Source organism: Puntigrus tetrazona, chromosome 16, assembly GCF_018831695.1.
Source record: "Puntigrus tetrazona isolate hp1 chromosome 16, ASM1883169v1, whole genome shotgun sequence".
In the NCBI taxonomy this organism is placed as follows: Eukaryota; Metazoa; Chordata; class Actinopteri; order Cypriniformes; family Cyprinidae; genus Puntigrus; species Puntigrus tetrazona.
This window is the reverse complement of record NC_056714.1, coordinates 22,176,568-22,191,673: the sequence shown is the minus strand read 5'-3', so window position 1 is coordinate 22,191,673 and position 15,106 is coordinate 22,176,568. Positions and strand designations below refer to the sequence as shown.

The following is a 15,106-nucleotide window of genomic DNA, read 5'->3' as shown; positions in this document are numbered from 1 at the left end:
AAATCCAGGGGTGAGAGGATTATCTACCCACTTAGCCCAACTTTTCTAATATCGCACCATTCTCTGACAACCCCCTATCTATAGGCGTGTCGGTGTCACTCTTTTTCCTTTTTCCCCTTTCTCTTTCTGTTCTTTATTTCAGGTCACAGACTCGCTTTTTCCCTTTCCCTCCTCTTCCGGCAAAGCCCGCATTATCACATCTCTCTTCCACGCTGTGAAAGAACAGGAGAAAGGGGAAAACGAGAAATTCCCAAGAGAATGAGGTGGCACCCATTCTCCCAACCAGTCAAAACAAGATGAAGACAAACAAACGCCACCCAACCAGCTGATTACATAGCTGTGACGGCCGGCTATCCACACTAAGTCCATAGTAAAAGTAGGCTACTGGTTGGTGACGCTTTTTAATTAGAATTAACCAAATGTGTCAAAGGTTTGAAGTGGATCAAAACTGTACATCAAAGTTGTTCTAAAACCAAAATATGTTCTTGTCTTAGGAAAGCTTTGTTGAACTCTTTGGGTCCACTTTAAATGTTGATTATTGTAGTCAGTTTGATGGAGCGTACTAGAAAGGAAAGTCTTGAGGAACTCTGTATACTCAGTCACTAATCTGTGAAGTTTCTAAACCACACTAGGTTAAGAGGTTTGTAGGTTCATCAGGAGATAAAAGTGGAAGCACGTTTATGCATTTTGAAAAACTTGGAAAGAATTAAAACTTAATAAATCTTAGTGTGACTTTATACCAATATCAATAACATTGGGAAAACGGGGAAATATAGTTTTATTAATCATATAAAATGTTTTTATGGGGGAATTTTAGTATGGTATTTAGTATGTGCGTTTAGGTTTTTTTTTTATCATTGTATTTTTAATTATTATTTTAGTATATCGAGATTAAAATATTCTATTTCAGTGAACCTGTTCAGTGTACTTACTTTCAATTTAATTCTATTTTAAAACTCAAAATTTGAATTCCAATGTGGCTTTACATGTTAAAATGTGACTTGACTTATAACTTGAATAACTTGAATTATTGTAAAGGTTATCTATAAATTAAAATCACATAGTGAAATTTGAAGTTAGCATTTTGGGATGCGAACAAATATTAATATTTAAAGTAAAATTAGGAGAAAAAAAATCTAAATTTCAGTTACCCTGGGACAGAAAAGTGCTGTAATGGGAGACTTTGGCTGTGTTGGCCCTGGATGTTGAATGCTCAGGTAGTGGGTGTTGAGTTAAGTAGCGATGTGTATTGATGCCTGCCTTTCTTTCTTTGTGTATCTCCATATGTCTGTCTCTCACTCTTTGCATTGCTCTGCCGCAGTTTACGCCACGGCAGGAGCACATCTGAAAGTCTTTATGGAGCGGAAATGGTAATTGCAAGCAGCCTTCAACCTTCTGAGTGGCCTGATCTCACCGGCTCACTCCTTCAACCTCTTTGACTGTCTGTGTTGTTCTCTCTCTCTCATCTGCTTTCTTTGCATTAAAAGTCCCATGAACATTTCCTAAACGCCTAGATAGACTCATCATCGTGTGAGAGTCAGCAAGTCTTTTGCCGCCAAAAAAAGTCTTGTTTGCGTCAACACGTTATTCCTGCCAGTGGTAAGATTACCATCCATAACTCGACTGGACGCACTCCAGCTCTGTTATATGATTTGATGTGTTGCGATAAATTGATATGTGTGCGCGAGCACGTACTATGTGGGTCTCGATGTGTGGACCTAGCATGGGACGAGACAGAAAGCTTGCTAACGGTAGCTAAAAAAGCTGTGCGGTTTTTGGGACTTGAGGCGGTAACGAGCCTTTCAACCCCGTCCACAGCTTTTGGACACATTTGGCTCATTTTTGTGTCTTGTGGCTTTGTCGTAATAGTCCTGAAGTTCTTTTTGAAATTGTTTGGTTTTTTGGTGGGAGCATTGTGGAAATGTGCAGGGCAGGCCCATGTTGTATACTTATAATGGAGAGAGTGTCTGAGACATGAAACTGTAAATTAGTGTGAGGTCAGCGGCTCAGCTGTGATATGTGAAAACGGCTTTTGAGAATGAGCTTAAGACGGTTTTGAGATGATGCCAGGGACAGATTGCTAGACCAGATTTGTTTTTGGCGATAGTGAATGTAGGACAGGGTTGGCACCTCTGTTGCAAAGCTTTGTTCAACATTTGTCTATTAAGCCTTATAAAAGCAAATAAAAGGGAAGCATCTGACTGTCATGTGACTCTTGACTGATGAGATTAAGCTTTGCTTTGCATGTTATACCACAAAGCTACTGGGAGATGCTTTCTATGATCTTCATTTTTTTTCTCCCTCTCTTGTTTCCTTCCCACAGTTATGCAAAAGCAGCTTTTTGTCTTGAAGAGCTGATGATGACGAATCCACATAATCACCTGTACTGCGAACAGTATGCTGAGGTATAGTAGCTTTCTTTCTCCCTGCCAAAAAATAAATGTTACTTTTTAATATAAGGTTATTTATTTATTATTTTTTTAATAAACATTTTAAGCATTCGTTGAGAATGATTCATTGTGCGATCTGAAGCAATTAATTAAAAATTATTAACATTTAAATAGTTTTTCATCAGAAAAAACAGGCATCTGAAAAGTCCAAAATAAACACATCCAAAAAAAAAAATATTTATATTATATGTCATTAGTCAGAGTTACAAAGTACAAATATGAATGTAACCACATAAAAAAATAAATTCTATGTGTGTGTGTGTGTGTGTATACACGGTATTTGCATAGGCAAACTATTTTTTTCTAGATGTATTTAAAAAAAAATCACATTTTTTATATATATTTTTTTAAATAGATAAAAATTCACAACACACTTTTTTGCCTTTTGCAATACTGCATTTGTAATGTGGACACAGAAAACTGCATCACCCTATAAACCATATGAGCTAGAACTCCCTTTTGCACTCTATGTCTAGCTGCATCGTGTTGTATGCTTGTATAGGATTTTCCTGTTTATTTAGATCATGCTCTGTTTATTTAGATCTCATGTCAGCTTTAAGTGTGCCTATAACACAACATCACCTCTCTGTTTCCTCTGAAAACTCCCCCAGGTAAAGTACACCCAGGGAGGTCTGGAAAACCTCGAACTGGCCAGGAAGTATTTTGCGCAGGCACTGAAGCTTAACAACAGAAACATGAGGGCCTTGTTCGGCCTTTACATGGTGAGTTGTTCAGAAAACAGACACCTTCTCTATTTCTGTTTTTTGTGCATGTGAAGGGATCCAGAGGCAGTGATTGGTTCACACGGGGGCAGCTGCAATTGATGTTTCCAGTCTCTGTGTTGGAAAAACTTTTTTTTTTTTTTGCTGTAATGTAACCCGCCGGACCTTTTGTAGGGCATTTCTCTGTTTATTCCAGAGATAAACAAACCTTTGACAATAAAAGAATGGTAGAGAAATGGCAACCGCTCCGTCACACGTGGCTCTGCTGGAAAGGTTCAAGCAATATGTGCGCTGAATAAGCCTTTCATCTGTATTTATTTAAACAGGAAGTTGTCCATTAACACCAATGCATCATTTGTAAGTGACTCCTGACATATGAACACAAACAGCCAGCCAGGGGCAGAAGGCCGACAGAGGGTGCACAGGGAGCCACACACAGGCCCTCTGTTCAAACATACATACACACACACACGCAAGCTTCAGTAGTTCAAACACAGAACCATGACAGTCATCAGCGCTCTTTGATGTGCGATTTGCACGTGAAACAAGGCCGGCAAGAGCAGGATGTCGGTCAGTACAACAAAACCGAGAGCCTGTTACACGGTCAAGTGTAACAAAAAACGACACCATCCGGCAAACATGACTGAATTTGTCAACTGACAAATTTTTTTTGTTAATGAGTGTTTATTATTTTGTCAAAGATTATGAAGGTGAGCCAAAAAGAAATTAAAAAATACCTGCATTACGATGAAAAGTCAATTATTTTATGTTTGAATAAAAATAGGCTTTAATAATTTATTAATAGGATACCTAATAATAATAATAATAATATTCAAACACTTTTACCTGACTAAGTGTTTTTCTGTAATTGCTAATACAACTTTTTGTATAATTAAGCATTGATCGATATTTGTTGACTTAATTGTGATAATACCAATTTATTATCTAACAACTGACAGCTATTCAAACTAATTCATTACATGCCTTTCTGTCAACGTTATTTGATATTATCAAGATGAATTTGTTTTGATACAGTTTAACTAAGAGTTCAATTTTCTAAAATATAGCAAATTGTGATAATGTGAGAAACGGTGAAGGTGTCGGAATAAATTTTGGTTTGACTGCTTTGGTTTGGTTTGTTTAAATATTAGATGAAAGATTAGACAAAAAAACATGTAATTGTTGATTTGGAAACTACCTGAAATAAAATAAAGTTAACTACTAAAATATAATAAAACTAAATAGAAATATTAAAAAACAAAACTTTAATATAAATGGTTACTCATATATAGAACTAAAGATAGATAGAACCTAATAAAAGTGACTAATAACATACAAACAGTGCTAAAACCTAAGCTAATAAAAAAAGTATCATTAATAATAATAATAGTATTTAAATAATGTCCAGTTGATACATGTTTGAGTTCATGAAATATTTGGAATATTTGCTTTTATTTTTCAGTTGAGATCAATTTGAATAAATGACAAAATATTGGCTAAATTTGCAGGACATTTTCACCAAAAGACTATAACTGAAACAGAAAAGCAGTATAAAAATGACCAAAAGTTTTCCTTAACAGGGCCTATTTGCCGCATCTCACCAACCTTACACACCCCAGAATCCAGAAGCCGAGGGCTTTGCTGCCAGAAACAGAGATGAGGTTGATTGTGTGCAGTTAAAGTTTCAGCACATCCATGGGGAATGGCTTTCATGCTAGCCGACAGAGTACTGCTAGCTCTGCTGAGCGGGTCTAATAGCAATAACGAGGGAAAGATGGAGGATTTGTGGTTGTGGAACGGAGATCTTGTAGCGGCTGGAGAGCATGATTCACGTTGCGCTATGCCGTTCACACGCCGCCTCCCTGACACTCCCAGGCCTGTCAGCACCGCCTATCCTATCTCTGATGCGAGACACATCAAGCTGCGTTAACACAGCGCCCTGGCTTTTTTTTCACTACTCAACCAGGCTCAAAACCATCACATTTTCCACCCTTTAAAAAATACCCTCCATTGCCATCAGAGTTTAGCCACCCTTCCATTATGTGGGCTTTAAGTGGGAGTCGATGGGTATTTATCTCATGACTCTTTATTGACGCTTTGCAGGAATGGCGATACTCTAATCTTCATGTGTTTCCCCCAACACTATGGTCCATCTTACCCCCTTGTTCGTTGTCTCTTCTCCTGTAGTCGGCCAGTCACATCGCTGCCAGCCCAAAAGTGAGCGCAAAGGTGAAAAAGGACAACATGAAGTACGCAGCGTGGGCCACTTCTCAGATTAGCAGAGCCTATCAGGTGAGAGTTCATGATTAGGGATGTTGATTTAGTTTATCTGAATTTATCGATTTATTGATTGATTTGTTAGAAGTTATTAAGCAGTCAGTCTACTAATACCCTAATGACTGATAGTCACACACACACACACACACACATATATCTATATATCAGTTTCAAATAAATGTTGTTTCTTTGAACGTTCTATTAACCACAGAATCAAGAAAAAAAAAAAAAAAGTCAACGGCTTCTACAAAAAATAACAAAATAAAATAAAATATGCATGGTATTTCAACTGCTAATTACAGTATTTTGTTTTATTTTGAACACTTTAAGTCATGCCATAGATATACCGTCTTTACCTACTCATGCTGCCTAGCCCTAGTTACTGGCGGTGCCATTTGGCTGCCTTGGTTCTTTCTTTTCTGTCTTGCAGGCACAGTCTGATATACAGACAGTGGAGTACATCCCCAGACAGTGAGCGTATGCCATGCCTTCACGCTGGGTCTGTGCTGAACACGCGTGCCTGGGCAGAGCGCAGCTAATGTGTTGACTTAAGCCCACAGGGCCTGGCATTGTGTTACGCAGCTGTTTTCTATGTCTGCATGTTAAAGCGCCACTATCCCTATGAAGCATAACAGCTGGTGCCAAACACAGGCCTCGGGAGTTAGCAAGGGGAAAATATGCAGCGTGCACACCACGACTGCAAAGAGAGGCAATAATGATAGCAGAAGAGAGGAAAAAGTGAAGTGCAGCGCGCATGGTATCACTAAAGCGGTTTATACCGTTGCCATGGTACACAGAACGTAAATATTATACATTTATAAGAAATCTTAACTGCCATCAGGGTTATGATATACGTTGTTTTTTTAAGGATTGACAGTTAAAAGTGTAATAAAGAGGCCCTTAGTCAGCAAGTAGGGCCGTCAGGGGCCACACACGCACGCAAATGTAGACCTTGGAGTGTTTCCTGTGTGGTTGGAGGACTCTTGTCACACACTCTTGATGGAGCCCCCTTTACTTTGACATATTGGTTGGCATCTCCCTTCCAAAGAGGGGTTCTTCAGAGTTTCACCACCAGACAAGAGTCTTATTAGAATGAACTAGATCTTGTCATTAAAGGCATAGATCATCCAAAAATGAAAAATATTAGTGGCATCCTTTACTCACCATTATGTCGTTACAAACCTGTAACAGGCAAACATACACAAAAAGATATTTTAACTGTTTTGGTTCATACAATGAGAGACAACGAGGCCTAAAACAACTTTGGATCCAGTTGACTTTTATCAAATATTAATTTCTGGGCCTATAAAATATGCATTGTTTCTTTTTAAAATTTCTTTCATAGAAGTAAACATTCAAGGACTGTTTTCCACTTTCAAAAGTAACATATTGACCTTGTGGTCTACTAGCCTCAGGGTGGTTTAAAACTTGGCCGGGTTTCTGTTGGAATTTCCAGACCACCCAATAACGGATATTAATGTTCTTTTCGTTCCTTCTTTCTTGCTTCACACAATCATCTTCTGTATCTTTTCTCTTCTGATTCTTGCATTTACTGATCTGTATGCCTCAGGAGAAACTTTGCTCACAAGAACATCACTGCTTATGAATGGCAGTCATTCTAACACTGTCCTAAGCATAACATCAGCAGCTTTGTGCGTCAAGACTTTGTGACGGTGCTTGGATCCTGTTTTTGTCGCGTTGTGCCTGGTAGTCCAGTGAAATCTTATTGAAAAGAAATCATGCTCCATGTGGTTTTATTTTAAGCCTAAAATATGTTTTTGAATAACAATTCATTGATAATTACTTTATACAACACTTTCAGTAAGGACAGAAAAATCCTCTGACACTCAAACCTTAACGTCATGTAGTATTACTTTAATGTGCAGTTTACTCACCTGTCTGGCATTTAAATCTGTATGACTTTTTCTGTGGAACACACAAGAAAATTTTCCGTTATTTGTTTTGATTTTATTTAAATGTCTTTTTTTTATTGCAATTAATTTGGGTCCGTTGTTTTAGACCTCATTTACTTTCATTGTATGGACAAAAAAATACAATGCATTCTACAGAATGTATATTTTGTTCCACATACGGGTAAGTAAGTTTAAACAGCTTTGGAACAGCATGAGCATTAGTAGGTGCATTTACATGGAGCATTGTAATTGGTTTAAAAGTCCAAACTGAATGAAATTGCTCCATATAAACACCTCAATCAGAATAAAAATGCACAAACATACTTTATTAAATTATAATCGTGGGATAAACCTTTCAATAAACTGAACAAAATTTCAATTCTGCTATGTTAACGCGTTAAACCAATTACTTTTCATCTACATGATCACGTCAAGAGATCGGGTCATCAGAACTTGATAAGTGTAGCTCAGTGAAATTAAACTCAACCAAAATTTGCCTTTGTCAATTGTATTTGTTCATTACAGATTCATATTTTTCGATCTGCTTGAATTTACAAGTGCTCACACCATGAGTTTTGTACAAAAAGACGTTTGCAAATGCTATGTGTGATATAGCTCATTTCGATCTGTGTTCATAAAGATTGTTTTCCATTTAGGTAGACAGAACGTTTTAGTATCAGAATTCATTTCAGAGGGGCATACTGTTATTTTACCTTTTAATGCTTTAACATTAAGAAATTAGGTTGGTTTGATGATATGCATTGGTCAAGCTACATTGGTTCTGTGTCTGGTTTAGACAGAAAAATGACAGAATTTCTATTTTTTGGTGAACACCGTGCATAACATGTTTAGGACAAATTATGTACACTGTTTTGTCAAAACAGCAGTTTCTGCTGACCATGTTGGTGCTTCGGAGGTATTGCATATGATACATTGATTTATTTTTTTGACAAGCTACAAGATGAGTCAGAGGCTTTGATGTTGCTTATAAGAGAAGGTTGGAAGCTTGAAATACTGTGCTAGAATCATGCATGTCCTCCAGTGACAAAGATACGGTGAAACTGCTTTGAATATGCAATAAGGAATTAACCTGAGGCTGTTTAGAATAAGCCATTTATCCCTGAACCTTGTTCACTGTATCTGAAAGCACCTTGGTTGTATTGAGAGGTCAACATAACCTGTTGTATTCCTTGCTTTGAAGAACTTCTGAGGTCTTTCAAAGAGAAGTTGAGTCACCCTTTAGCAGAGCAGCTTTGATTGATGAGGTCTTCTGGAGGTTAACGGTGCCTCCCAACTTCTGTTGGTTTGCATGCCTTTCTGGCCACGGTTGATGTCCTCGGACAGTTGTTAGAATTGAATTTGATGGCACATTCTCTACTCAACTCTTTCTCCTCTTTTCCTTCTTAGTACTTTCTGTGCTTGACTTTGAGCATAAATGCATTATCTTCATCCTTCTCTCTCAATATAGAGCTAATAATTCACTGGTGATATCACTCAGCCACAGCGGCTGTCAAGGCCTGAGTCAGTCCACGTTTCATAATAGTCACACAGACGGATGACTCACTTTGCTGATGGATAAGGGTGCTACAGAGGGCTTCTGATGCGTAATGCCATAGCCCTCACTCAAAGCAGATTGAGTGATACGATGGGTCCGATCATAATAGAACACTCAGAAACAACGCATACTGCTTAATTTCATGAGTGAGTAATAACAATTACCCAGTTGCTTGTTTGCAACAATCAATGCATCAATCAAACAATCAAACATTTTCATTGAGTCAGCATGTTTTGAAATGCATGATACGCTTGGACTGCTGAACATCAAGTAGTCTTCTGTGCCATTTGTAGATGCCCTTGACTTTTGCACTCATTTAAAACGTGATGGAATTCATCATTCAGAATAAACCGCACAGCTCACTTGCACAACAATGGGGGATTTTGTGAGAATGCTGGGAACGGCAGCCTGGCACAGACCACATATCAACTCTATTAATCTAGCGATGTTTCCCAGTAAGAAAATAACATTTGTCTCTCTGTATGTGTATATGTCCAGTGGGACTCATGAATTACTTGCAAAGACACAGATATGCACTGCCAAGCTCAGAAACGGCACTGCCATGCTCTCTCGGCCATGCTTTGTGTGCTTTTTTTCTGTTTACCCAATGAGTTCACTGGAATGGATGGCTCCTTCCTTCTACAAGCACACCCAAATCCCATTACGATGCAGATGTTTCCTCAAAGAAGGTCTATACCAGGAGAAAGCTGTCTATCAATATTCCCATTCATCTCAATGGCATTTGTTAGGCTGAGACAACTGACCCTTCGCAGAGAGTTTGATTGACAGTTTATCTGACCAATCATAACACCAAATTTGCCATTTTTATCTGTAAAAAAATTACACAGGAGAGTAGATTAATTTTGGTGGAATTTAACTTGAATAATGGTGCGTATTGACACGTTTTTGTGGTTAAAACAGATTCCTGATGTTCATTCATGTTTATTTTGTGCTATAAGTAGTAAAGAGAAAAAGACGTTCGCTTTATGTGCCACTTGAAGTGAGGCACAACATATTAAAAAGCCACAAAAATGACAAAATTGGATAGCAGAGACTTTTTTTCTGTTTTTCTTTGCTCCACAATGTATTTTTCACTGGTTGAAAACATAATGTGTTCCCTTGTTGGACATAGGAAAAGTAACAAAGGGGGGCAGGTCTTAGCGAAGGGTCAATTTAAATCTGACATCTTTACATGGAGCATATATGTAAATCGGCATATTCAAATGATTTCTGAAGACTTGTGTGATGCTGAAGACTGGAGTAATGGCTGCCTTGCCACAGCAGCTTGAATTCCATCCTAAACATTACGGACAAAACTGGATTTAAAGTAAGCTATTTCTTCTTCAGAAAACCAGTGGTGTTTCCAAAGGCATTTATTTTTTCATTTAGGTTTACCGTATTTTTATGATGCTCATTTTTGGTGTAGTTACACCATCTACCAGCAGGGATTATGCTAACCAGCCTTGCCCTTTTAATTTCCTCCAAAACACCTTACACAACCGCTGCTTCAGCTGTGGTGATGGGGAAACGAAGCAGACGTCAGACGTGACTAATGAGGAGAAACGGAGAGCACAGCCTTTAATGGATAGTGGATTGGTTTATTATGTCAATTGCTGGAGGGGAGGATAGAGGAGTGAGCTTTGGCCGATATGCTCAATTTGTCCAGTTTGAGCGAGGCAGAGGGACTCTTAGCAGATGAGTCACAGGCGGATGTGGCAAGAGCCTATAAGTACGCTTGGCCATGGGGGCTGTCGGCTAATGGGTCTTTGTGAGTGAGCTTGTAAGTTGGTGACTCATTAGGCCGTAGTATCCCTTCAATCCTTTTACTCTCATAGGGCAAACAAGGAGAAACGAAGAGACATCTGCGGCGGCATCTCAATTAGTAGTGCAGGCAAAAGCGTCATCACCATTCAAACTATTTTTGAGCCAGTTTTCAATTAAACCAAAATAGAAAATGAAGTTGCAGGATAATTTGTGTCAACGAAATAAAAATACTTCTAATAGCCTTTAGTTGCTAGAGTACTTGCAAGTCGCAGACCATTGCAAGTCATCATGTTTGCTCGGTTTTCCTGGAAGAAACAGACAGAACATGTTAAAATGCACTGAATGCAATGTTTATGAGGGCCAGCACATTTATACAAGCCTTGGTTGCTTACACCCTGTACTGGAAAGTCTCCAGGAATAAAGTTTTAAAATATCCCATGTACTATTTTGGTTGCATTCACTAATTTAGCCGCTGTGGGATAGGGCTTTAAATTGCAAATATTTGTAACAATGGTCATTACGTACTTTTCACTTTCTTAGAACAAGTCTGAAGGGTTTTATGAATGCAGTTCCTGCAAGGAGATATGGGAATCGTACACAAATACTTGTCTTTTAGCATTAGTATGTCATGGAGTCTGACGCGCCACAGTGTTTGTGTTAAAACGTAATACGTCCAAAAACTTTGTAAATGGAATGATGTCCTTTCATCAACCCCTCTCTCTCTCTCTTTCTGTTTCTCCTAGATGGCGGGCCGTGGGAAGAAGGAGAACAAATGCTCGGTGAAGGCGGTGGAGGAAATGTTGGAGTCCATGCAGATCACCATGTCTTAAACCTCAGCTCTGCCCCCCCTCCTTCCCACAACCTCTGTCACCACAACACCATGGCAGCTCTCCCTGCTCACTATAGTACACCACCACCACCACCCTCAGACCAGACCACCCAACCCAACCTCCTCTATATCAGTTCCTCCATCTTTGTATTGTTTTGAGGTCTCCGGGTAGGCTTCAGAAACCCTGAACCATTCCACAAGTTTCTTGATTCAACCTTCAGCACTCCTTTATTTATTATTAAGAGCTTATCGTTGGGTCAATTGGTGGAATCAAATGCGTCTGCGATGGAAGTGAGCGTGAAAAGGAAAATCTACTAATGTTTTTAGTTTGGTCAGTTCTTATAGTTTATAAGGGTTCGATTAGAGAGAAAACTGAGAAGATGGAAATGTACTTAGTGTATGTGCAAGAAACTGATGTCATGACTGATCTGTTTCTTAGCAAAATAAATGAACCAGCTGGAAGATCAGTTTCTTTCTTAGCAAAATAAAGGACTGCATTTTTGACTAACCATATCAATGTTTTGGTGGGTCTCTTCATTGATCAATTATCTGTTTTATCCATTACTATCCAAGCAGCATTTCTTCTGTCTCAGCCTGTTTTTTTCAAATGCTTTGCCTAGTCGTTTTAAATCTCACAAATGGAAGATCAGCTGAGAATCTGTTGCTTTTTCAGCAAGATAAAGGACTGCAATTTTGACAAACCATACCAATTTTTTGGTGGGTCTCTTCATTGATCAATTATGTTTAATGCAATGATCCAAGGAGCACTTCTTCTGTCTTGCTCTGTTTTCATGGAATATTTTACCAATCATTTTAAATCTCACAACTGGAAGATTGTCAGTTGTGAGATTTGCTTTGCTTTTTTTTCAGCAAAATTATGGACTGCATTTTTTTTTTTTTTTTTTTAACTAATTATAACAATACTTTGGTAGTTTTTTATTGACAAGTTATTTCCATGCATAGATTTTTCTCTCTTCCGATGTTTTTTAGGAATGTTTTACTTGTTTTCAAACATCAGCCCTTCTCCTAGTCGCTATAATCTAATGAGCGGTTAGAAGTCTGTTCGGACCACCCTTGGATCACTGAATGATAATAGCAATAAAGAGGATAATAATCGCCATTACTATGGTCATATAATGTGCCCTCAGTAGATTTCAAGAAGTGATAGAGCCCCAGCTTCACACTACCCCATTGGGCAGCTGCTTGGGATCTGCTGAAATACTTAAGAGCAACAGAATTTCCCATTAAAAGAAGGCTGAGCAGCAGGCAGTCTCTCGCTCCCGACGATCTGACTGGGACCCGTGCCCCTCAATTACTGCAAGACCGTCAGAAAAGCTTGGACGGTAATTAAAACAAAAGCACTTTGAATGCATAAATTTGGGTTTTTCTCAAGTGGCTGAAAGGGAAAGATTGAGAGAGGCTGTGAAAAGTAGGTCTGGTTTCCTACTGTGTTCATTTGTAACGGTCACATCGCTTTCGGAACTAAATGAGCGTTATTTTCTCACTCACCCGTGCCGGGTCAGCTGCTACTTCCATCTCTTTTGTTTATTAAGTCGTGGCAATTGTCTCATAATTTCACATGCAGTCCGGTGGAAAAGTTGAGCGTTGACTTTATTGCCTCTCTTTTTTTTTTTCCCCTCGTGGACCGACTGACTTGTTAAGGGGCTTGAAAGTCTGAAGTGGGAGCGGTGAAAGTCATTTACTCATCAGTTTTAATACTTTGGTCAGTGGATGTGTCTGTGTTTGATTTTGCATTCCAAGCTCTCAGAACCGACGAAAGCCTGGGGACCGCGGAGGGAGACTGACAGAGCGGTTATTTTTACAGGAACCGCTGCATTGAAGTGTAGCTTTTTGAGGAACCATCAAGGATGGTTCATTTGAGAGAGAATATCATTTACATGTGGATGCTTGTCTCCCAGGCAACCTAGGAATGGAAGAAGCCAATGCCCTCTCTTGTAAAGGTCATTAAAGGCTTGTAAGTGGTCTGTAAAAGAACATGTCAATCACTTTGATGTGTGAGTGATGTGCAAGACCCACAAAACCGCCCTTTAACTTAACGCAATAGTGCCATCTGTAGTCAGGAGGGTGGTTTTCTTTTCCTCCTCTTAGCTCTTATCCAAGTTAAGGGATCTTTTCATGAAAAGTAATACGTTTTTAGAAAGAGTCTTTCATCCCGCGTTTGAAAAGAATTTGCCAAGCTGCTCTGGTGGAACATGAGACGTGCTATATACAGGTAGAAGCTAACACAGTTTATGGGAACATGTTTATACAGTGTTGTTCATCATCAACAACAACACAGAAACAGAGTGAAAACGGCTGCTTCTGATTTAGTGTTCCAGTAATCACAGCTCTAATTTCTGCGGTGCCTTCTTAGGAAGATGGAAAATCAGCTGGACCAGACTCTCCTTCATTCCAAAAAGATCCAACAGCTGGGGCATTTAAATACTATGTCATTGAGGTCAAAGACAAAGCACTGTGGATTAGTTGTCCATGTTATTTCTAATTCCTTTAGTTTATGTCCCAGCTCAACTGAAGTCTAAGCATGAACACCAAGCCTGAGAACTGCTCCACTGATTTATGTATGGATGAAGTTTCCACCTACAAATGTAACTGGTAATCACATATTATTTTTAATAACTTTGTTTCATAATTGAATTTACATTCACAACATGACTTTACATCTTGCAATTGCATTATTCCTTGCACTTGCATTTATTGTAAATTACAGCTTTAAATATGCAAAATTTGTGACATCGTGACTTTCCATATAACTTTAAATCTTGCATTAAGGGTCACTCCACCCCAAAATGAAAATTTTGTAATTAATCAGTTACCCCCATGTACGCAACCTGTGTATGCTCGTCTGCGTTAGCTGCAACACAAGGTTAAATTTTCTCTGTGTATTTCTGCTTTGGTTTAAAAACGGCACATGTTTGAGGGGCGGCTGACACACAAGAGCGTACGCAGCTTGCGTTCAGTGGATATTCTCCAAAATAGAGCTACGATGACACGGAGAGACACGGATGAGACATTTTCTTTCTGTACAAAAAGTATTCTTGTCGCTTCATAAAATACAGGTTGAACCCCTGATGGCAAATGGACTGTTCTGATGATGGCTTTCATAATTTTCTGGACCTTGACGGTGTTCATGCAGTTAATGGGTTAGAGCAAAAGCCAATTTTCATCTAAAATTGTGTTCAGAGGACAAACAAAGCTTTTACGGGTTTTGAATGGTAATTAATGGTAATTTCGACTTTGTTTTACCAAATTGTTACTTAATATCTTACAGTTAAAATATTCCTGATTTTATGCCAGCTCGAAATTAGGTAACGCTGGATTAAAGGTCTGAAGCTGCTTTTTTTCAGCTCCTAGTATCAAGTTACAATTGCTGTGTAAATGTATTTATGCCACCTCTAAGCAGAATTCATTTATGTAAAGACACCCAATTGTCACCACGGAAGTGCTTCTGCCCTTAATACTGGCATCTTGCAATTTCGACTTTGTAGGATGCAAAATCAATTATGAGAAACTCGTAACTTCGCTTTATAACTCAATGTGACAACCTTTTTTCTGAGGCAGAAACAGGCTACCATAGT

General features: G+C 38.7%; 1 protein-coding gene across 2 annotated transcripts in view; it reads left to right on the top strand.

Moving 5' to 3' along the window:
* emc2 (ER membrane protein complex subunit 2) overlaps positions 1-12,023 on the top strand; it is a 28,954-nt gene extending 16,931 nt beyond the window's left edge. For both annotated transcript variants that reach the window (XM_043261302.1, XM_043261301.1), the window contains exons 8-11: positions 2,324-2,405; positions 3,062-3,172; positions 5,360-5,464; positions 11,425-12,023. In XM_043261302.1, coding sequence (XP_043117237.1) covers positions 2,324-2,405; positions 3,062-3,172; positions 5,360-5,464; positions 11,425-11,511 — 385 coding nt within the window. In that variant the 3' untranslated portion in view covers positions 11,512-12,023. The remainder of the gene's footprint in view (positions 1-2,323; positions 2,406-3,061; positions 3,173-5,359; positions 5,465-11,424) is intronic.
* Positions 12,024-15,106: the final 3,083 nt, after the last annotated feature.